Source organism: Megalobrama amblycephala, linkage group LG20, assembly GCF_018812025.1.
Source record: "Megalobrama amblycephala isolate DHTTF-2021 linkage group LG20, ASM1881202v1, whole genome shotgun sequence".
In the NCBI taxonomy this organism is placed as follows: domain Eukaryota; kingdom Metazoa; phylum Chordata; class Actinopteri; order Cypriniformes; family Xenocyprididae; genus Megalobrama; species Megalobrama amblycephala.
The window spans coordinates 6,690,347-6,714,450 of NC_063063.1; the positions used below are offsets into that span (position 1 = coordinate 6,690,347).

General features: G+C 38.0%; 1 protein-coding gene across 3 annotated transcripts; it reads right to left on the reverse strand.

The window, feature by feature from the left end:
* Positions 1-13,717: 13,717 nt before the first annotated feature.
* slc16a9b (solute carrier family 16 member 9b) lies at positions 13,718-23,536 on the reverse strand. 3 transcript variants are annotated; one of them, XM_048170060.1, is made up of 6 exons: positions 23,123-23,536; positions 22,256-22,475; positions 21,606-21,749; positions 20,900-20,995; positions 17,402-18,238; positions 13,718-15,009 (listed from the first exon to the last, which is right to left on the reverse strand). In XM_048170060.1, the coding sequence occupies exons 2-6, from the start codon at positions 22,458-22,460 to the stop codon at positions 14,825-14,827; spliced, it is 1,467 nt and encodes a 488-aa protein (XP_048026017.1). In that variant the 5' UTR covers positions 22,461-22,475; positions 23,123-23,536; the 3' UTR covers positions 13,718-14,824. The 3 variants fall into 3 exon arrangements, with proteins under 3 accessions (XP_048026017.1, XP_048026019.1, XP_048026018.1); XM_048170062.1 differs by lacking the exon at positions 23,123-23,536 and adding an exon at positions 22,762-22,830; XM_048170061.1 differs by lacking the exon at positions 23,123-23,536 and adding an exon at positions 22,649-22,774.
* Between the last annotated feature and the right edge of the window lie 568 nt (positions 23,537-24,104).

Here is a 24,104-nt window from a genome sequence, read left to right on the forward strand (position 1 = left end):
ATGTTTTAGAAAGAAATCTCTTATTCTCACCAAGGCAGCATTAATCAAAAATATTCTGAAATAAAGTAAAAAGTTAGACATCTCTTTTACCACCATATAGGCTATTTTAAATTTCTGTGGCATTTTGTCAGTTTCTGTGAGATTTTCAAGTCAAGTCTTGGGTAATTTCTTCTTCTCTGATCAACAATAACGTTGAAACAAACTCAAAAGAGTTTCCAAAACATTCCAATTCTAATTTCAGGAATAGGATTTACTGACTTGTCTCAATAACTTGGTTATTCAAAGAAATCATGGGTTGAATTATTGAACATATGTGCATAAGGAAGGGTGGGAGGTGTAAAGAAGATACTAAAACTGGATTCAAAAAACAGTGAAACAACATGGTGTTATGCTGAACATAATCAACCCCTGATCCTGTGACGTAAAAATATCCATCTGTTAGACTACTAAATTTCAAATCAACAAGTCCATATTTCTGACATTAAACTACAGCATAGCAGAGCCAAAACACCAGTTTCAGTGAGACTGGAAGGATTTTAATCAACGTCAAAATGTTTGCAGCACATTTTATTTCTGTAAAGTGACATATTCTAAGTGAAAAATAAAACGTTAACATTTTGTCAGAACCTCTTTTCACTTTTCTTTGTGAAAAGTTTCTCTATAATAGATTAGATTATAGGCCTATTGCTCCAATGCATGGGAAATTCGTGGTGAACAGCTCTCGAGTTACAAAAAGCAAAAATTTAAATAAACTTCATATTAAACAGAGGGAAGGTTGAAAATAAGGCTTGCATGGGGTCAGCTGGAGATAAAACAAAGACATTTCAGAGGTGGAGAAAGTTGCCAACACTTGAAAATTTGACAGATGATCTTTTTTTCCTCACAATAAACCAGTAATTTATATTCGCCGTCGTGGTGTACAGGCGCTGAATGTGTAGAAACACGTACGCAACATATAGCTATTCAAAACAGCACAATTGTGATATTGGTTTATACAGCAGTTTAACAAACAATAAGTTATTGAGTAACTTACTTTTTAGGCTCGATATTGGCAGTTACAGGTGTTTATCTTTGCAGAACCCTTTCCACAAAGCTGCAGTCTGTTGATCCTGAATGAATCAGTGTTTTTGAATGAATTATTCTATGACATTCATAAACACAGTCATTTTGTCGCCACATACTGGTGTAACTATGTATAATGTTGTAGAAATAGCAAGGTCATTGAAATATTTTATTATAAATTTTATTATAAAAATAACTGTTTAAAATTTATAAAAAAGTATTATTAGCTAATCTATGTTTCAAAACTATGATGATTGTTTTCTAGGTACAACAACAGTTTTGAAGGAGACCATATGTATGGTGCTGGACACTTGTTGGTTGCTTTTCCTTCACTATCCAGTCCAACTCATCTGTAAAAAAAAAAAAAAAAAAAAAAAAAAAAAAATTGTGCAGAGAAATTCATCCATATACACAATATATATTTGTCTCATTTAAAAAAAATAAAATAAATCAAGCATAAACCTACAGATCAAAAGGTTCATGAGAAACAATAATTCAGTCATGCATGTCCAAATTTTTCAAGTCAACATTTCAGGTCTAAGTGAACTGTAAACCTTCTATTTTGGGAACTCTCTTATAATGCGCTCCAGAGATCTTTCCCATCCTTTTATGGTCTTTAATGTCCTAACACAAGAAACATGCTCATTTTGGTGCATTTTAATGTGCAGTCATCACCAGAAGGCCAGATTAGTTCTGCCGAGTGGACACAACGGATGAATAATGTATAGCTGGAAGAACAGAGAGACAGAACAAGAGAGACTGCCCTGCTTATAGTGAAGTGAGTGTCTGGTCTGGACAAAAGAATAAGGTCATGGAAAACAGCTGCCCGACCAAAGCAAAATAAGTGAAAAACAGGCCTCAGGTAAAAATCAAAACATGACTTTAGATACTAGAAATGTAGGTTAGAAGTTCATCCAAAAGAGGTCAAGATACAGCTGGTTAACACAATCCAATTAGCCCTTGCTGGTAGATACAATAACTACATAACCTGGCAAAAAATGTATTGAATTCACAGCTGTTAAAACGTTGGTTATGACAGTTGGTGGCACCAAATTCTCACATGTTAAAACTTAAGCCAAAAGTATACTTCGTGCACTGTCCGCATGACGTAATTTTCATCATCCAGAGGGCTCGCGGACCTCCGCACACCCCGTTCGCATGCAGCCCAAATTTTGAGACCGCACGGACAGTGCGCGTGCAACAGTGCATGCATAAGCAGGACAGAAGAGTCCACTAGATGGCAATACGCACAGTACTGAGCACAGTGCGCAGTCATCGAAGAAGAGGGTGGAAAGAGCGATTCTCCCTGCGTTCCATTCGGAAGGGCTCATCCCTATGCCCTAATCCCTTCAGAGGGTTTACCCTCCGGAGTGAGAGCTTCGAAGGGATGAAGGGTGTAGGGGTAAAAAAAACTGTTCTTTTGGAACGCACTTCAGCGTCATCTTAACGAGACAATCAAGGAGGATAAATTGTGCAAGCTGCGCCTTTTGTTTAACGTTATTATTTATTTATTTATTTATTTATTTATTTTAGGTTTACCGCATGTAGGCTATATTGTATCTATGTATTTGAAACATTTGAATGGACTGATAAATGAGCTGTGAAGTATTTTTTTTTTTTAAGTACAATGTCATTTTGACCATAATAATGTACCAAATCTAACTCGTTTAAATATTACAGTAGTACAGAAAAATATTATACATACCTTTATAGTTAAAATCGAACTCCTAACCTCCTGTACCCATTCTGTGACGTCAAACAACTTCCCTGTGCAAAGGATCATGGGGGCCCGAAGTGTCCATCAGTTGTTCCCTTCGAAATCCTTCATTCCGAAGGGCCCTTTGAAGTGGCCAGTTTTGAGCACTTTGGTTTGGAACGACCCTTCAATATGGCGGCCATGATTATTTTCACTCCGAAGTGCCCTTCGGAGGGCGATATATCCCGTTTGGAACGCACCGTCAAAAACAAGACGAGTAAACTCAAAAGCATATCCTTCACCTTCATTTTTGATTCTTGTTCTCTTGGTGTATCCTCTGAACTATGTTGCAATGGTGGATGCACTATTTTTCTTCATCCGATCCTGACCAGTGAATGTCCCATTGATGACATGATGTCTGGTATAGAAAAAAAATTGTACTCCGCATGTGTCGAACTCGGTCATACGCGGTTGAGTATACTTCGAAAGATGCACGGACACGACTGTGCGTCAGGACGTGGAAAGTGAAGTACACCCGGGCCTTTAGGCAGCTGACTTGTTGCCTCGCAGCCCTATCAGGCAATGACTTTGCAGGCAGCGTTTGTACATGAAGGTACTTCATGAAACTGATTTTGAACAGACTTCTGAGGCAGCATAACAATTTAATGTTCTATAGCAAAATAGTGCGAAATGCTAGAAATGACATCAAAAGTGGAAAACAATGGTCAAAACATACATTTACACACAAACCACCAACTGCAACTTTCAGACACCATGATTATTTTTAGCTCGACTGTCACAGAATGGAAAGTACAGGATTGTGGGATATCAAAGGCAGTGAAGGATACATCTATGCTGCCTTCAAAAATCCATCAGATGAAGGCATCGCGTAAGACAGGAAATGAAGCTAACTTTGGATTTAGATGTTCCTTGATGCCTTCCTACCTTGGAATGTGTCCTCCGAAGGCTGCATTTATCAGTTTTTGGATGCAGCCAGAGTTGTCTGCGATTCTTCCTATTGAATGTTGTGTAATGCGCGACCCCCTCCCTGTTGAAAAAAACAGCATATGCTGGTTAGGTATATTTTGAAGCATGTGAGCTGGTTTGAGCTGGTTTAAGCTGGTCCTTAGTTGGTCCTTAGCTGGTCATGAGCTGGTTTAAGCTGGTCCTTAGCAATTAGCTCCAGCTCAGGAACAGCTAATAACCAGCTCATGACCAACGAAGTACCAGCATAAACCAGCTCAAACCAGCTGCCATGCTTCAAAACATACTTGCTGGTCTGCCATGGTATGTGCACACAGCAGGAACTAAATGGCACCCCACACAATCGTGTAGCACTATCCTTTATTCATGAGTTATTCATGTCAGATTGCTACACACACGTGACAGAATAACTGACCCTCAAAACCAGTGTGAAAATGGATTGCCCATCGCAAAATGGCAGATATTTGGAGGGGTATGCAGAGGAGATCCTGGATCTGTGCCACGAGGTGCACTGATGATGAGTCTGTCCAGTACATCTTTTGGAGCAGAATAGACAATCTTAAGCTTAAGCCCCGGGTATACTTCAATTTCCGCGCCCAGACGCATCTCGCGCATCTTTCAAAGTATACTAAACCAAGGATGGGCGCGGATGACCGAGTTCGACACATGCGCACTACAATTTTTTCTATACTTTTACCAGACATCGTGTCATCATATTCGCTGGGCAGGATCGGAGAAGAAAAATAGTGCATCCACCATTGCAACATAGTTCAGAAGATACACCAAGAGAACAGAAATCAAAAACGATGGAGAAGGCATGCTTCTGAGTTTACTCGTCTTGTTTTTGAATCGCTCTTCACGCACTCTTCTTCGACGACTGCACACTGTGCTCAGTACTGTGCATATTGCCACATAGTGGACTCTTCTGTCCTTCTTGCGCATGCGCTGTTGCACGCGCACCGTCCACGCGGTCACAAAATTTGGGCTGCACACTGACAGGATGTGCGGCCGGCTGCGAGCCCTCCGCATGACGAAAATTACATCATGCGGACGGTGCACGAACATGGATGGCTGAAGTATACCCGGGGCTTTAGGTCAGATGCTGCTTGTAGAGGAGGACTGCAATCTCCCCACCTCTTTGTTCCCATTTTCTCAGTTGGCTCTCCATTCATCTGGATTTGTCTGCCCCACTGGTGCCTCATAGGTCCTCGGCTCCTTTGTGTTGCTGACTACCTCCAGCTCTCTGGCTCCTCCTCGTGCCCCTTCTCCACCAGCATGGCTCTGTGAGGCAGATCCCCTGGCTACACCTTGCAGGAGCTCCTCACTGCAGAACAGGAGATCCAGGGGGTGAGGTTGGATCCAGATCCAGGGGGTGGAGACGGGTAGGTTTAGGAATCAGTGTTTGCTGTAGACGTGATTGACATGACCAATAAAATCTTTAGAATCGGATGCATTGGCCTGGCTTCTGATGTCACACTTGGATGTGGGCTGGGTTAGATGCCCACTGCTGGATGCAGTGAGACACTTCTCATATGTAAAGTGGGAGGAGTTGGATCTGGTTCCAGCCTCTCCCCCTAAATCTCATGTTCTGAAGTGAGGACCATCTCACACCTGTACCATGTCTCCACCTTCACCTGTCAGCCCTTTGTCTCCACCTTAGCTCTGTGCTCCCTCAGCTCCGAGGTGGTCCACCATCACTCGGGCTCCACCAGGCTCCCTCGTCCCTCCGGCACCGCACTGGTCACTTGTTGTCCTGGTTTTGCCCACCAACCCCTTCAGATCCACCAGGCTCCTCCTTCCCTCTGGCTCCTCCGCTGTCCTCACTCCTTACTTCTTCTTCTTTTGGCATTTTATGGTGGTTGGCAAACAAACAATAGGTACATTCCTCCCACCAACTGGGCTGGAGTGTGGAAATAAATAAATAAATAAACAAATAAATAAATACCTCTGGTGTCGCACCGTTTTTGTGTTGTTTTATTTTATTTTTTAAATATTGAAAATAGTATGATAGCACATATTTGAGCTCTGTGAAAACATAGAGTGCAAAATCTTTAGTTGTTGTTTTAGTGCCTGCTAGGGCAGGGGTTCCCAAACTTTTCAGCCCACGACCCCCAAAATAACGATGACAGTGACTCGCGACCCCCACTATCCTCGGAGGTGGTTAATGAGTTGTGCACAAAGGCGCACACGCACTAACGCATGTTTCACACATAGGCCTACTCTGTTTGCAGTGCGCATTTTTTTCTGTGCCCATATTAACGGATTTCACACTGCACGCGGATGCGGTCCGGCAGTGCGTTCCAGGAGCGGTGCGTCTGCAGCAGTGCAGCGATCATTTACGCGCCGAGTCTATTTTTGCTGTGCTGCACAGCGCTGAATTAAAACGACAGCGCACTGTTCGCATTAAAATAAACATGTATTGACGCGTAGTAATTTCACCATAGATTCATATAGTTCAAAGTCTCTGTTACACAGTTTAAACACGGCATTTTTGCCTCGGGTAAAGCAAGGAAAATAACACCTTACCAGGCATTTAGGTGAACAAGGAGACATCAACAATAGCACTCGTCTTTTTGTGAAGGTGGAAAAACAGTTCTTTATGACCTGAGGGATTTATTGTAAAAAGATTTAAAAGGAAAGAAAAGACGAGAGTCGCCTGTTTTTGTCTATTTTAAGTTTTTAAAAAAAAAAACGTTTTTGATTTTAACATAAAGCTTACGTTAAAATGTTTTGCCACTTGCGTAAGCAACATAATATATAAATCTAAAGTATTACTTCAGATAAATATAAAGTATGATATGAATAAACGTTTAAATATAGTGCGTTTAAACGTGACATCTATGAAATATAGTGTAGGCCTATACAAAGAGAATCGCTGTGCTGACAAGCCATATTCAGTAACAACTTTTGGATTTGAAATAAAAATAAGTAAATGTTGTGTTTGTGATACACAGCCATGGAGCAGTTGCGCACTGCAAACGCGGCATATGTGAAGCGCGTGCTTCTCCGCTCTCCTCCGCCGGCCTCCCTGCGTTGTCTTTTTTGATCGATATTAACCAACGTTTCATTTCGACACATGTCTGAATGTTTAACATGTTGCAGTAAACTGACCTGCTGCAGCTGATGCTGTTGCTACTATGTCATTAATCTGTCGTAATCACCTCAGGAGTCACGGCCGAGGAAAGGAAACTCGAAAGGTTGATGGCTTTTTTTTTATTTGCATGGTTTTTGTTTTAATTTAACTACTATTTTTAGTATTTTGTGACAATTATTGATAGAATATACTCTTTCTAATCGTTTAATTATTATTATTTTTTTATTTTTTATTTTTTTTATTTCTGGAAATCATCTCGCGACCCCTCCCTCACTGTCTCGCGACCCCGGCTTTGGGAACCACTGTGCTAGGGGATTGATTGATCTGTTACAGTGCTGAATTATTGCACTTGACATTGATGAATGCTACCATCTTTGACGCACAAAGATAACACACAAGCAAAAACAATATGCTAATACTCAGGGATATATAATGCCCTGATGGAAAATGAAATGTCCGGTACTGGAAAGCCTCCCATGGGCTTTCACAAAATTAAAAGACAGTCGGGATACCTAAGTCTCATAGTGCTGTTGAACAGAAGCCATTTCACTTAGATATATTATTACATGAAATATGGGATTACAGAGTGACTCAGCTAATGGATATTTTGTCAATGGCCAAAAGCTAGAAATAGAGATCTTATGTTCATTTACTGTAGAGATTATTGATTTCTTACACTAAGATGTATTAGTCAGAGTCCTTCGGATCAAAATAAACCCAGCTCTCGTTTTGCCATGTGTTTGTGAAGATGAGACACAGGCAAAAGTGGATCAAATACCGAAATAAAATGTGCTGCAAAACAATTTAAAATAGCCTACTTCCACATGAACCATACAGAGCTGAAGACTTGTGCAAAAACACTGGGGTACGCTGGCTATTTATAAGTTCAGCAGACATGGCAATCTAAACAGCAGAGGATAACAGCATCCATGTTAGCCGTTACCATGGTCACCAATTGGCCACTTATTGTGGTACAGTTTGCGTTTGTAGGAAACATCTTTATAAGACAAAAATATTCCAGTATCTCTGATGTTTTGCCTAATTTAATTAGACGAATGGCTCGCCATTCTCAAATCTGTATAAACATTTAAACGGTGCTCTACCCTATGACATTTTCTGTGCATATCACAAAAACTATGCTATGATATAAATATTAAACAATTAATCTGAATATTTTAATGTTTGATACATTTTATCAGGTTGTTATTTGCTGACTAAATTATGTCAAAATCTTATTTAGGCTGAAGTTGCTTATAGCAGGACTGTCTGCCTTGTTCAATGATGCCCTCTGGTGACTGCAGTTGATGCATGTTTTGACTGTTTTGCTTTTGTATATAATAACTTTATTCCAGATACAGTATAAACAGATAAACTACATTTTAATTGGAAATTATAATTAATTGTGCTAAGGACCACTATTCATTTCAACTCTGTATGCAGGAGAGGAAATGTGTGGCTGCCCTTAGTCTCCATCCTCTTCCTCTCTAGACTTTTTGCCAAACCCACACTGCAGATGGATTACACTCTTTCCTCTTAGTCAGCTGTTATATTATTTCCAACAGGGAGAAAAGTACCTACTGTTCAATATGAGCTGCTCAGTAAAGTCCAAAAGCATAAATCTTACAAGTTGTGAAACTGTTGAAATTGCTTAAAACTAAAATAAATAAATATACATATTTTTTTTATTATAAAAGATTATTTGATGATTACTTTGCCATGATTACACACTGTTTAAGGTCATACCCTTGTGTATAAAAATACTTTTACACAGCCTTTTTTTTTTTTTTTTTTTTTACTTTTACACTGCACTACTCAATAAATAAATATTATATTCTCTATATAATACATTCACTACATTACAATCACTGATTTTAAAGAGTTAGTTCACCCAAAAATGAAAATTCTGTCATTAGTTTTATGAAGCGATACGGGTGTTGCAAACAAAGTTGCATTAATAATAATAAAAATAATTTACCACATTATTTGCAAAATATTAATCTCCAACACGCATTCACAAGAGCACCACGATGCATGCTGTGTTGACGCAAAAGCAGAATGTTCAATGTTCAAGATTCATATTTTTGTAAATAAAATGATAAATAGTGTTTTTTTTTGCGCAAACAAAGCACTCGCATCACTTCATAAAACTGAGGTTAAACCACTACAGGAAGTCACATGGAATACTATAATGATGTCTTTACTACCTTTCTGGGGCTTGAAAGTGGTAGTTGCATAGGCTGTCAGTGGAGGGACAGAAAGCGCCCAGATTTCATTAAAATGATCTTAATTTGTGTTCTGAAGAAGAATGAATGTCTTACGGGTTTGGAACAACATGAGGGTAATTAATGACAGAATTTTCATTTTTTAGGTGAACAAACGCTTTAAAATCTCTTTCTTTATTGAATAATTTTGGGTGAAAGCTGGTTATCTGTCCACAATAAAATGCTTAAAGCAATATTCAACCAGAATAAATCTGAATCTACAAAATAAATCAGAAATTGAGGGTAATGCAGGTATGATGTAATAGGCGACGCATGGACACAGTCCATGTCCTGGTTAAAATTGCTTATTTCTCTAGTAGTTTTTGGATATTTTAATCCAAAAATCTTACATATTGTGCTTTTAATATGTTCTGCACTGTAGTTTAGGAGAACATTTGGAAACATTTAATAAATATAGATAAATCTGGGAATCAGTCTAGTCTTTGATTTAAATTTGTGTTTAGCAGTATTCTGTTCTAGACTATGTAGAGTAAAGGCCTTTGCACACTGAGTCCGAAATTTTCGCATGCGTTTTTTCGTATTCGCAATCCTAAAAATTCGTCACGCACCGAGACCTTGCACACTGAGTCCGATGCGTATTAATGAATGCGTTGCGAAAAAATCGCAAAACAAATCGCAAAACAATACAAAATGAAATCTTCAAGCAGTGAGCACGATTAGTTGTCTCCTCTCTTCTTAAAAAGAGAAAAAGAAAGAGAAAATATTGGGTCTATTCAATCCCGAGATTGCACAGAGAGAAAGGAGAATTCACCTCATCAAGGAGCTGCGGGATTATCCGAGCGTTTCAAAGTTTACTTCAGGATGTCAGTGGCTCTGTTTGATGCTTTACTACTGGCACAATCTGTCTTTATATTCGGTCTCTTTGTATTCCTCACGTTGTTAGTCATTCAGTGCTGCTGTTTTGTGCTGTAGACGACGTGGATCAACTTGTCAGATGGCATTCTGGATTTTTGCGTTCGCGTACGGTGGCTCTGAATTGTCAAAACGTCTCTCAAAATGCGTGCCACGGATGCGAAAAACGCAGAAAATCGAACCTGGGGTGCGTTTCCCGAAAGCATCGTTGGTGAACTATGGTCGTAAGTCCCATTGAACTCTATTGGTAACGACGGAACTTACGACCATAGTTCGCTTTGGGAAACGCACCCCTGATCCGAATATTTTTTTGACGGACGAAAGTTTCGGAGGCAGTGTGCAAACGCGATTGACATAACGTGAGGTCGAATTTATTTTTTAACGTGCGAAAGTTTCGCATGCGAATTTCGGACTCAGTGTGCAATGACCTTAATATCTGTCACAGCTTGGATTTGATTACATATAGACGCATCAAAAACTATTTATAGTATAGTACAGTATTAACGTAAATATAATCAATAATAGAAGCAATAGGCTTCAGAAGTGTTGCATTTATGACTGTTTAAATGTTTACTTAAAGGCACAATATGTAATTTTTCACCACTAGAGGTCGCCTATTAAAAACGAAGGCATAGCTTGATGACGCCAAGATTGATCGTGGAATCATGGGAGATGTCGTCTTCACCTCACAGCTGGTGGAAACAAATCTGGAAGGGACTCTGACAGAAATCATGTGCATGGATGAGATTATTAATGTTAGTATGAAGCAGAGCAGGACCGAGTGCTGCTGGAGCAAGTGATAACGAGAGATGAGTGCAACACACGCCACACGAGCAGCGGGACTTTTATTATGTCACCGGCGCCGCTTCAGCTTCTTCCGGGGAAGTGAATGTGGGGTAACGCATCACTGCTTATCATATTAGATACAATTGAGTGTGTTGAAAATGATGTTATGACATTACTCTGTGCATTTGATTCACAGCTGCTATGAGACACTTGTTGCACACTGCAGTAAGCTAAATCATTATTAGAATATCATATTAATAAATGCTGGATGGCTTGTGTTGCTAAATGGCATGCAATTCATTTTAAAACGTATTGTATGACAGGGAAAATGCTGTATTACTGTTACTGTACTAAAAATAAAGCTGCATCTGATTATGCTATGTTAGCCACTTGACAAATAGTGTTTTTCTCCGAGGCGTGATAAAAACCTGGTACTCAAGGAAAATCAAGAAAACAAGATTCTAAGACTAAACGTGTTGAGCTATATAACAATGATTAGTTTTCTGTCTATAAATGTATCCAAACAGTTGTTCCCTTGTCTAATAAAACATATTGGCCCAAAAGTTCACAACACATGCAAATACAGAAACATGTTGCAAAAGTTCAGAACACATGCAAATACAAAATTGTGTTGCAAAAGTTCACAACACATGCAAATACAGAAACGCGCTGCAAATAGCACATACCAGGCCTGGTGATCTCAAGCCCCTTCTGCGATGATCTGAATGATGATGATGATGATGATGATGATTAGGCTACTTTTAGAATGAAATTAATATTTTAATTTGCCCTGCAATAATTATTGTGCATCAGGCATAACCGACACGCTGTAATAAGTACTCATTTGAAAAAAAACAACTTGTTTAACTCCTACATCTTCTCATTTCTTTCAATAGGTATGGGCCACAAGAGAAATATTAAGAAATAAAGTGTTATCAGAACATGTTGAAGTAGAGCTCGTTTCTGTATTTGCTTGTGTGGTGAACTTTTGCAACGCGTTTCTGTATTTGCTTGTGTTGTGAACTTTTGCAGCGCGTTTCTGTATTTGCTTGTGTTGTGAACTTTTGCAGCGCGTTTCTGTATTTGCTTGTGTGGTGAACTTTTGCAACACGTTTCTGTATTTGCTTGTGTTGTGAACTTTTGCAGCGCGTTTCTGTATTTGCTTGTGTTGTGAACTTTTGCAGCGCATTTCTGTATTTGCTTGTGTTGTGAACTTTTGCAGCGCGTTTCTGTATTTGCTTGTGTTGTGAACTTTTGCAGCGCGTTTCTGTATTTGCTTGTGTTGTGAACTTTTGCAGCGCATATGTTGTCAAACTGATGAAGATGTTTTCTTTATTTGCTGGTGTTTTTGCATGTGTTTTCTTCATTTGCAGCGTGTTGAGCTCTCTCGGCCACTGTACATGGTTTTTACAAAATAAATCAGAAATTGAGAGTAACGCAGGTATGATTCATGCTTTCATGACGTCTCGACTAGATTACTGTAATGCATTATTAGCTGGTTGTCCTGCTTCCTCAATAAATTACATTACACTACAATTAGTACAAAATGCAGCTGCTAGAGTTCTTACAAGGTCAAGAAAATATGATCATGTATCATCAGTTTGTATCATCTCTACACTGGTAACCATTAAGTTCCATATCGATTATAAAGTATTGCTAATGACCTATAAGGCTCTAAATGGTTTAGCTCCTGTGTACTTAACCGATCTTCTATCGCCCTACAATCCTTCCACTCTTTAAGATCACAAAACTCTGGACTTCTGGTTGTACCTAGCATATCCTAAGTCCACTAAAGGAGGGAGAGCATTTTCACATTTGGCTCCGAAACTCTGGAATAGCCTTCATGATAATGTTCGGGGCTCAGACTCGCTCACCCAGTTTAAATCTAGATTAAAGACGCATCTCTTCAGCCAAGCATTCACATAATGCATCTCATACCAGATCAATTGCACATGACTATCTTTGCTTAATGTTATGAACAGCAGCTATTCTCCAACTGAAGCTGATGTCCTCTCTAGTCAGAAAAAGAACAGAAAAGCACTGTTCTTTTTCTGACTAGAGAGGACATCAGCTTCAGTTTGGATCCAGCCTCTTAAGAAGACCTCAGATGACCAACACCTTTGAAGAGACGGCGCCAACTCCTGCGAGGACTTCAGATGATGCAATCATCTGGATCAACATGCACATTGCCAAATTTCAATATATCCTAATTATTGTTAATCTGTAATTCATTATTTCCAGGAGCTCATTGCTTCTACCTTCAATTAAACTGCTAACAGTGATTGTAAATTAATTGCCTAAATTATTACATTATTTGCTAACTGCATTCTTTAAATTGTAATGTTGACATGCATTCTCTGTAAAGCTGCTTTGAAATTATATGTATCGTGAAAAGCGCTATACAAATAAATGTGAATTGAATTGAACTGAATTGATGTCATCGATAGGCGATGCATGGACACAGTCCATGTCCTGGTTAAAATGGCTTATTTCTCTAGTAGTTTTTGGATATTTTAATCCAAAAATCTTACATATTGTGCTTGTAATATGTTCTGCACTGTAGTTAAGGAGAATTTTTTTAATTTGAAAAATCTCCCCATTTGTTTTTGTGACATTTGGAAACATTTCATAGACTATGTAGAGTATTATCTGTCACAGCTTGGATTTGATTACATATAGAAGCATCAAAAACTATTTATATGTATCATCATTTTACAGCCTTTATCAGAACCTGCAGGTTAAACAAACACTGGTGACTGCATAAATAGAGCTCTGATTGCATTCACTATGGTTACTGTATCCATGGAGATGGCAAGGCCACCTCACATCATGGCAGTCTAATGAAACCGAGTGCAAATCTTTACTGCAAGTCTGGCTTTGCTTGCATCTGCATAAACAGGCCATGACCAGTGTTGAAAAATTAGACGCTTAATTAAGAAAACTGGCTAAAGTAAGCAACAATTATATCATCAATACTTTAATAATAAAAACCATAAAAATGCAACTAAAACAATAAAAGAAACATAAATAATAATGGCACTACACCTAAAGGTGCCATAACAAAAATGTTTTCTGTGATGGTTTTCTTTACAATACAAACAGTGGTGGAACAAATGTCCTTTTCTTTTCACTGTTCCTTGAATATTAATATAATAAAAACATATTTCAAGTAAAAATGTCTTGCCACAGTTGAAAAAAGGAAAGCAAACCGAAAGCATTACAAATACAAACATACACAGTCTATTGCAAAATGTGTAAAACAGTCAATAAGAACTGGTATTTCAAAAAGTATACAAATAAAGAAATTAAAAGATAGCTAAACTGCTATAAAAAACAACCTGACAGCATTTCACAAATACATATTGCTTTATAGCAAGTGGTTTTAAATTAACTACAGACTATAGTCTGTGTCACTAAGAAATACAACTTTTTTCATAACAAGGCAAAAAAAAACAAAAACAAGGTATAAACATAAAAGCACAATTAGTCTAGTGCTGCATGTCTGACCCCTATGAACAGACACACAAATCAAATACAATAAATAAACCAACAACAATCAAAACTTTGGTACAGCACAAGACATTGATTATCACCCGTCCAAATACTGCAGAATGTTTTTTCAGATTGTGGAATAGTTAACCAAATACAAAAATTATATTTATTTGCAGTTTAGTGTAGTGTAAGTCTTGTAGGTCTATACATAAAAAAACAATACAGTCATCTCATAAAACTTGAGATGGTTGAAATATTTGTTTTTCTAAGATTGGTGACATATGGCACTGAAGACTCCCATCTCAATTTACTCACCTTCCACCCATATAGTAAACAAAACAAATCTAACAGAAAACCTGTTATGTGTTCTGAATGCAGGACCAGAGCCTCTTAAAACAAGGCCACAAATAACCAGTCTAACCACAGTCCTTTCATCATTTTCTAGAATTCTTCAGTGTATCATGCTGAGTAAAAACATCCAGCTGACATGTTCAGAACATCGTACGCTTCAGCCTTTTGTAATTAGGGAGTGTGAGAATTCATCTTCTGTACAGCAGTTAATCTCGTATTCATGTTTCAGGCCACCGTCGCCACTTTCTCATAATCATTTGTGTATTCTGTTTCTGGTGTGTTGGTTTCTTCCTGGTTCTTGTTCCAACAGGACAAAGCAGATAGAAAAAGGCCAGCTCCTCCCAGCAGCACGAAGCTCCCACTGAAGTAGAACGCCAGGTCATAGGAGTGCATCCAGTCGTAAATCCAGCCTGGAGTGAGAAACAAAACAAATAGCAGAGTTACATACTGTATATCACTCCACAGGTAAACTTGTTGAATCTTTATACTCTCTCGAAATTTAGAACTTTGTCTTGTACATTCTAATTCAATTCCTGAATTTGAATTGAAACGGGATGCAGCATTATAATTTATTTCAGAATTTATGGAAGTAGAATTAAATGGAATAATATATATATATTATATATATGATATATACATATACACAAATATCTTCCATATTATAATAACATTTTACAAACTGAACTAATCTTGCCTTCACATAAAAGGTCAAATGGTCTGATAAGGGCTTTTTGACCCAGTAAAGAGGGTCTGATTTCTGTTTCATGTTTATTTTTCTCTGCATGTTGGTTTTCAAGAATTTTTCTTCATTATGATTAGGATGGTTGTTCCACCCTGACATTTTTTTATTTATGCCTGCCAAAATTATTCACTGATTGCAAGATGGGCTTTTAATAAAACTTGGCTGTCTATGCAGTGGAAATGTGAAAACATTTTTGAAATCTGTGTTATGTGACTAGAGAAATCAAAGAAAATGGGCTGTAAAGTTCCCTTTTGCCAATAACTTCAACATTCATAATGCACTTTTGATTTGAAACCACTCCACTGTTGATCTGACCATTCGTCGGCAGGGATACAAAAATGTGGAATTTCAATCTGTAGTTTTAACAAAGTCCTGGGGCTGTCAAAAGTTCGCTGGATGACGTAAAATTATGCATTCTAAAATGTCATGTGGTGTAACCATGAAGTTAAAAGCAATAACATATTTTCCTTACAATTTAAATTTAATTACTATTTTAAAATAAGTTATTAAATGATGCATTTTGCATCAATAGATGGACTGTTGCTGAGAAATAAACAGGCATATCTAGGTGTAATAGGTAACAGAGAAAGGAGTACACATTGTTCATTTACATATACTACTTACTAAGCTGGTTGAAAATCAGAGAACCTATCCTTTAATTCTGAAATTAAAGACATCTTCATTATAGAAGAGTTGTATTGCAAATTTGGATTGCAACAGATCCTGACAAAAAAGGTATGTCATTGACCAACTTATAGAAACTATTTATTTATATATATTTAAATAATTAACTTTAATTTTAATGTAGTATAGTGGAAAAACACAAATTTTGTCCCAAAATGTTCTAATTCAGTGGTTCCCAAACTTTTTAGTTTGGAATACCCCCTGAAGGCATTACCATCCTTCCGCGTACCCCCTTTTTTTACCTTTATGAATAACTTTATAAAATAAATAATGTTTTAAATAAAAAATGTTCAATAGAGAAATATGCAATGATGGTAAAACTAAGTAAAACTTTTAAGTATTAAACTAAAACCCCCCAGTAGGTGGCAGTAAGTCACTGTTTTTATGAGTGAGTCATCGAGTCATTCATTCAGTAACAAAGCAAGTGGCTGTGAATGAATCATTGAATCATTGACTCACGATTCGTTCAAAGCCGCAGAATTGTTCACGAAACACAGACGTGTGTTGTAGTTCTGCTGTGGTTTTCTTTAGAACTATTATTTCACTGCAAAATAGAGTAAATACTGACAGTACTGTGTTTAAAATGTAGGCTACATTTTATTTTTTTGACCTGTTGTATAATAATGTCACGTTTGCAGTCATGAGGATATTTGGGAACAATTGCATTCTTGTTCGTTATCATCATTAAATACAAGAACTCACACAAGGTATGTTTTTGTATCGGAGAAAGTTTGAGTCTTAAATCGAAATTAATCCATTATCTGTGTCTATATTTGTTCTTCATGCGAGTAAGTGCTAAATTCCCACTTTTACAAAGGTGCATTGTCGAGAACGACAGTAATTTAGCGCGATTTAAGGCAGCAGATTCGGCACGCAATCTATGCATGCTGCTTGTGGATAGTAATTTTTGACTGCAAATGATGAGGTAATCTGATTAAATGTACTGGATTTACGACATTTTGGCAGTTAGAAATACATGCTTGATTTTAATATTATTTTAAGGTAGAATTAAATGAACTATTCAGCATTTTGTTCGCGTACCCCCTTTTGTCACCTCACGTACCCCAGTTTGGGAACCACTGATCTAATTTATGTCAAAGTCTTCTAAATAAAACTTTATCCCCAAGACATTCTAATTAAAAATCCTGTGGTTAATGTGACCAATTCCCACTGATTAATTGAAAAGAAGCTATTTTTCCCCAGACTTCCAATTCACATTCCCACTGATGAACTGAAAAGAAGCGTAAATTAAAATTTTTCCAACCTCTGGTCTGTACAAATTCATTTGTGAATGAAGTTCATTTTAAAGGCTTGCATTGCATCTGAGCCCTAATTTAACACAACTAAAATCATGTCAACAGGTTAAAAAAAATTACCTGCGACAGGTGGTCCGAGCATTATACTAAATCCACCAAAGAACATCAAGATCCCGTATGCCTCAGTCAGACGATCCATTCCCACAACCTTAGTGGTCATGTAGGGTATGACGGACCAGTTTCCGGAAAAAAACCCCAGCACCGCTGAGATGACCTGCAGCCCAGCATAGTTCTTGGTGACGGGGATTACGAGAAGAGCCACCCCCGAGCCCAGCAGGGTAAAGGCGTACAGAAAGATGCTGTTCATCCAGCGGATGTCCATCATGATGCCCAGCAGCAGCTTTCCCACTCCTGCAGCGATGGACATGATTGAGACCAGCGGGATGGTGCTGATGCCATTGATGAGACCCTCGCTCTGGGCCAAATCCTCCAGGAAGAGAAGAGGAGTGTACGCACCCAGGCAATACGCGAACAAAGACACACACATGGCCAAGAAGACCCTGTTCTGAAGCAGTTCCCTTGTCGAGTTCAAGTATTCGGTGTACTCCTTCTGTTTCTTCTTCATGAGCCGCACCAACGCCACATAACTCAGGAGGCTCTTCTCGTACGGTGGAGGCTCTTTCGTCTCTGCTGTGATGAGAACGTTGACGGACTGATTTTTCTTGATGGGGTCCTCCACGACAGGGGTCTTTTCCAGAACCTTCTCCTCGGCCTTCTCAGCCAGGGCTGCTCTCTGTTTCAGGTAGTAGGCCGGCAGGTGCAGGGGTCTCATGAGTCCAGCACAGGCGATGATGTTTAGTGCAAAACAGCCAATAAGCAAAAGGCAGCCGTCGAGTCCAAAGAGTGCAATGAACTCATTCTGCGCCGTAGCGTAGAGAAAACCTCCAATACTTGTACCTGGAAACATGAGAACGGTTAATGCATTCCTATTGGGTATTACCAGTATTGGGATTGAATTGTTTTACTTTTATAGGATATGAATGTTATTAGTGCTATGGCTAATAAAACCGAAACTGTAATATGGCTTAGTGCGATTATCAAATCTCAAAGGCTGCGATTTAATTAATCTATTTTAAAGTTTCCTAATTTTGTTTCGGAGGTCTCCTACAATAGGTTCACATCCATACAAGGTCAAAAACATATTCTCATAATATTCCCCTGACAGCATTTATTGGCCGCATTATGTTGCTGTCTGGGTCACTGCATCATCACCTCTTTTCTCATAGTGTCTGAAATGGTTCGATAAAGGATTTAGTCTCTCTAAACTCCCCTCTCTGAGAGCCTACTCTGCTCTGATTGGTCAGATGGCCCAGTCTGTTATGATTGGTCTACCGCTTACAGCGCGTGTAGGAAACCAAACCCCCATTACCATATCTGAATTTCAGCTCTGGAGGATTCCTCAGCACTTGATACACAGTAATTAGAACAGTAACAATCGTTTTTACTGTATCGATTTGAGCCTGAGTCCTCATTCTTTGGAAGTGCATGCAAAGTGGATTTGCTTTCGTATCGCAGAAAAAAGTGTCTTCTCGACATTCAAACAACACAAACCAAACTCTTCCAGGCCTCAGCTACATCTACAGTGTTTGAGGATGGGTCAAAGTAGATGTTGTTTGTGAGCAGCCAATGAAGCTAAGGCTGGCATTATACAAATTTGTTGCAAACCTCTTCAGGTTTGTGCAGGAAGCAAGACTGAAATTACAGATGACAAGCAGTTCAGAATAGGTTCTTTCTTTTGGGAGACAATAACTCCATTTATTGTGCACTTTGAAACTTTGTATCTACCAGTGTTTGCAGCAGATCAGAGCGGCTCAGTTCACAGTAATTGCTGCTCCACACAAACTCCATCTCTGCATCTGCTCTGAGCTTGGGTCATTTTAACGTGCATTTGGGAATCTGATTGAACTGAGAGCCTTTTTCAGCCATGCGATATTCTACCAGTATCAGTACCGTTTCACCGCTTGTATCACTACGCTTGCAGCATGTCTCACAGGGAGTGTCATGGCGGACAAGCAAACTCACTAAAATTTTACAAATACTACTGTTGTTGTGTCACAGAATGTCGTTTTAAGAGTTTTTTAGGCAAGAATGTAGTTATTTAAACCTCAGTTATGCAACCTATATATAAACATAGTGCCTTTCTGACGATTTGTTTAGACGTTTTTGGAGATGTGAGCTCCAGGCCATCATTGGCTGTTCAGTGCTCATGTACCCGCAGAGAACAGCTTTGCCGCTGGCATTTTGGGTATATCAAACATACAGTCTTTGGTATTATTAATCTATTACTTGTTCCAGAGCAAATCAATTTGGCTAAGGGCAAAGTTAAGTTTCATTTTTTTATTTAACTGAAATCCTGTACTATACCTAGCGCTGCTTTTGTACTTTTGACTGAACTGTTTGCTTGTGTTGATTTCCTATTGTACAAACTTATTATTCTTTAATAAAATTGTTTATTTAATTATTATTTTTCATTAAATAATATCTATTTGGTATTAAGAAAGGGTTCATTAGTGATTGTGATTTCGACTTCAGTGAAAGTTACATTATTGCACCATTAGATGGCAGCAAAAACTGTTCTTTATGAGTGAGTCAGTCGCAAAGACTTTTATATTGAAACGCACTGAAACAAGGTTGTTTACAAGAATTTTATTTTTACTTTAAACAACACCTTATAAGATGCAACTTACAAATGCATTGACTAGCGCTGTCATGGGAAATCCCCATGACTGTTAAAAGGACAAAGACATAGATATGTTCTCAGCCGACATTCACACTTATTTTGTGATTATGAGTATAAGATAAACATGAAATATATCAGCAAGATGCAGGTAATACACCCGCTTAGTCGATCTCTCACTCTACATAATACAATAAGCTTCAATGAAGCGACTAAACGTTCCATCGTTACTACTTCTAAAGTGACGTAGAATTAGTAATGGAGGCTTGGGCTCAACTGTTAAACTGTCAACTTGAGATCTGAATCAGTGGCAGAAGGAAGCAGTTTCACTCAAAAGAGGGTTTTTAAAGACACTCCGTTGTTGTTCTTATTTATTTACACACTTGTGCTGTCGAACTGTTGTATAAATGCAAAATAACACAAGTGTGATATTGCTCATATAATTATTATATATATATATATATATATATATATATATATATATATATAGAATCACAATATTTTGGCCAAATTGTGCAGCCCCACAGACAAGCACAGCAAACCTGGAATATTTTTAATCACATTTTAAATCACTAAATTTAGATTTTTTTTCCTCAAAATTGTGCAGTATCTAATCTAATCTACGTACTATTTTAAGTTTTTACTTGCTTTTAAACAGCACTGAAGGAGTTCACGTTTCATACTTCCCTATCCGATCCAACTCATCCATTTAAAATAAATAAATATATGAACAAATAAATTAAAATGTCAGTTTTGTAGATAAATTTATATTCGTGCTTTTAGATCAAAAGGTTTTCATATTTGTGAGAAACATAAATTCAGTCAAGTACGTCCACACATTGGACTAGTAGTGTATTATTTTTGACTGATCATATATTTACCTGTTGTAACAATGCCGAGAGCAAGACCTCGTCTCTTGTCAAAATACTGGCAAGTGATGGTTACAGTAGCAGCATAAACAAGTCCACAGCCTAGTCCTGTATAATAAAAGTGTGAGGTTAATAATCTTAATTATAATCTTATAATCACATATAATAAAGGTAAACAGATTTCCAAGAAAAGGGGGCTCTAAATACCCCCTAAACTACAGAATAATTTATACATTTATAGATATAATAGATATTTGAAATAGGATTTTAAGGGATAGTTCACCCAAAAATTAAAATTCTGTCATCATTTACTCACTCTCAAGTTGTTCCAAACCTCTATGAATTTCTATCTTCTGCTGAACAAAAATGAAGATATTTTGAAGAATATGGGTAATCACATCAGTTGATGTGGCCCCATTGACTTCCATAGTTTTTTTTTTTTAATCTTCTTTTTTCGTGTTCAGCGCAAGAAAGAAATTCATACAGGTTTGGAACAATTTGATGAGAAAATTATGACACAACTTTCATTTTTGTGTCATACTATCCCCTATAAATATGGCGACTTTATAATGTTTTAGTACATTTTGAACATGTAGTATGAAAATAAGAGCATTTAATTTTAGCAATTTTTTGGGGATATTTCAGCATTATATCATCCATTAGCCCACATTCGGAGTGATCTATGACCTAAGTTAACTCTGAAATGTGAAATACTTACCAACAACTATCCCATAGGAAAATATGAGAAACTGAACATTGGGTGCAAAAGCGCTAAGCATAAGCCCTCCGGAGACCATGACCCCGCTGAAGATGGTCACAGGTCTGGCCCCGAAGTTCACAACACAGGCACTGCAGATGGGACCTGTGCAAAAGGATGAAAGCATCCTCTTATTAGAGAATGGGAAACTCAATAAAAATACAGTCAATAACTGCTTAAAATGATCTACTGTAAGCCGAGGCATTTAACTAGACAGATTTGAAGTGCATATTTTGATTGACTTATGAAAACACAGGACATGACGTCAAATGGCCCACTGACACAAACAGAAAATCATTAGTCACAATTGTAGCCCTATTGATTTGACACGCTACTCTTCATTTTTTTATTGGTAAACAAGTTTCATAATGAAAAACAAGGTCAAAGCTTATAACAAAAGCATGAGAAACTTTTCTTTCAATAATTGCTCAGTATTTATTGTTTGAAGTTGATCATATGGAGTTGGAAAGCATAGTTATTGTGGTTCATTATGTTTATCCTTATTGTCTACCATGGTATATTTACCGAAACAAAGGAAAAAAGAAAGCATATCTTTATGCAGAGTAGATTTATTAAGCATAAAGTATCTCATATCAATGTTGAAATCTTACTAGCAATGAGTCCAACCCCAGACACGAGAGAGCCGACCCATGCTGTCATGCCTTTGCCATCCTGGAAGGTGTTCAGCCATTCCGGGTAAAGCACTCCCACGGACTGGGGCGAGCCGTAGGCCAGGAGCTGACCCATGAAAGAGGCAACCACAATGGCCCAACCCCATCCACCGTCCGGGGCTTGCCTAGTGTTCCGGGCGCTCATCTTTACACTGGGTTCCTGTGGTGAAAAAGAGTTAAAGGAATCGCACAAAAATTAAAATTCTGTTATCATTTAATTTTTTACACACACACACACACACACACACACACACACACACACACAAACAAACACAAAGACTTTCTGTATAATGGACATGCTTTTATGGTGCTCAGTAATCAGTCCCCATTCACCTTAATTTTATGAAAAATATCAGCTTAGATATTCTGCAAACCTTTATTGTTATTATTAATTGATCTGATTTTATTCGTAGAGGAAAATATCTTGCATTTCAACTTCAACTTACAGTGACTTAAATAACAACACCAACGGCAGGATGTGCGGAATGCGCGTGAAAGCAGCGCAAGACTGCGGAGACGCGCACGGAAAGCGCACAGCTGCAACCGTGCGCGCTCCTGACCTCTACTCAAATACTTCTTGGTTTGTTTTCAGCATATGCATTTTTTTTTTTCACACAAATGTACAATTCAAACTATGTAATCAAAGTAAAAAAAACACGAAAAGAAAAATGAAAAACAACGACGTATAGCGTATGTTTCATTTAAAGCTAAAGACCTGTTTGTGATGTGCAATATCCAATATGTCACAGAATAATACAACTGAAAACATTATAACATCTCATAAAGATAATGAACGTAATGTCTTACCCCAGCGACCGGGAAAAGATGATGATTTCCGTGGTAAATTCAGTTCAGGATGTTGAACTGGCTCTCCACCGTTATGATTTTAAATGTCCTATCATATCATATGTCATAATGTGAGATGAGCTCTGTGATCTATATGAATGATTGTGGATGTGTTGGGCTGCTCATCCCGGTCTGTCCTTCATCATTGTGCGGTGTGTTCTGCACGAGCTCCGGCTTTTGTTGCCAGGCGTGTAAACCGGTTTGAAGCTGTTCTCGCTGGTCCAGCTTCACATTTCGATGCTCTAACTTCCTTTTTTATTCAATGGCAATAAACACAGCCTGTCTGCAGTGTCAACCCAACATCGATAATTTCCCCTTAACACTTAATCGATTACTTTTCGCCACTGTTGAAATTATAAATGCCATTATATATATATATATACAGGAAGCAACCGCTGTGTGCGCACTGAATGTAGTCTGGGGAGTTTCCTGTGACATGGACAATGTATATAGACTGCGTTTATGGAATTAGCTTAATTTGATTGCTTTAATTTGAATTTTCTTACAGTAAATTAAATTGTAAACACATGCCACGTGCATCCTTATGTATGTGCGCTGCTGTTCCAGTCCGAACCGGTTGATAATGACAATACAGCAGTGACACGTGTTACCAGGATCATCTGCCTCTTTTCACATCTTAAAGGGACCATAGTCTATAGTTCAGTAGAATATTTTATAACACTACTAATGTGTCATAAAAAAAAAACATATTGTGTTATTGCATGCATGCATGCATCTATCTAGATGGTGATTTAGGTAATATAATAATTATTGTGACACAAGTACATTTTTCATATAGTTAGGAAAATGCATTTAAGGCGATGCAATGTCTTGCAAAATGCAAAGTTAAGTTGGTGCAGTGCAAGTGCAAACAGTATTGTTGCAGAGTTCAAGAGATCAAGCTATTCTCATGCAGTTTCCAGCTCTTTACTATCCATTTTGA

Excerpts from the sequence above, each read along its gene's own strand:
- slc16a9b (XM_048170060.1), bottom strand. The coding sequence starts at position 22,460 with ATGAGCGCCCGGAACACTAGGCAAGCCCCGGACGGTGGATGGGGTTGG. Across the intron at positions 21,750-22,255 it reads TGGGGTTGGACTCATTGCTA|GTCCCATCTGCAGTGCCTGT; the intron begins GTAAGATTTCAA and ends CCTTTTGCACAG. Across the intron at positions 20,996-21,605 it reads TTCCTATGGGATAGTTGTTG|GACTAGGCTGTGGACTTGTT; the intron begins GTAAGTATTTCA and ends TTTATTATACAG.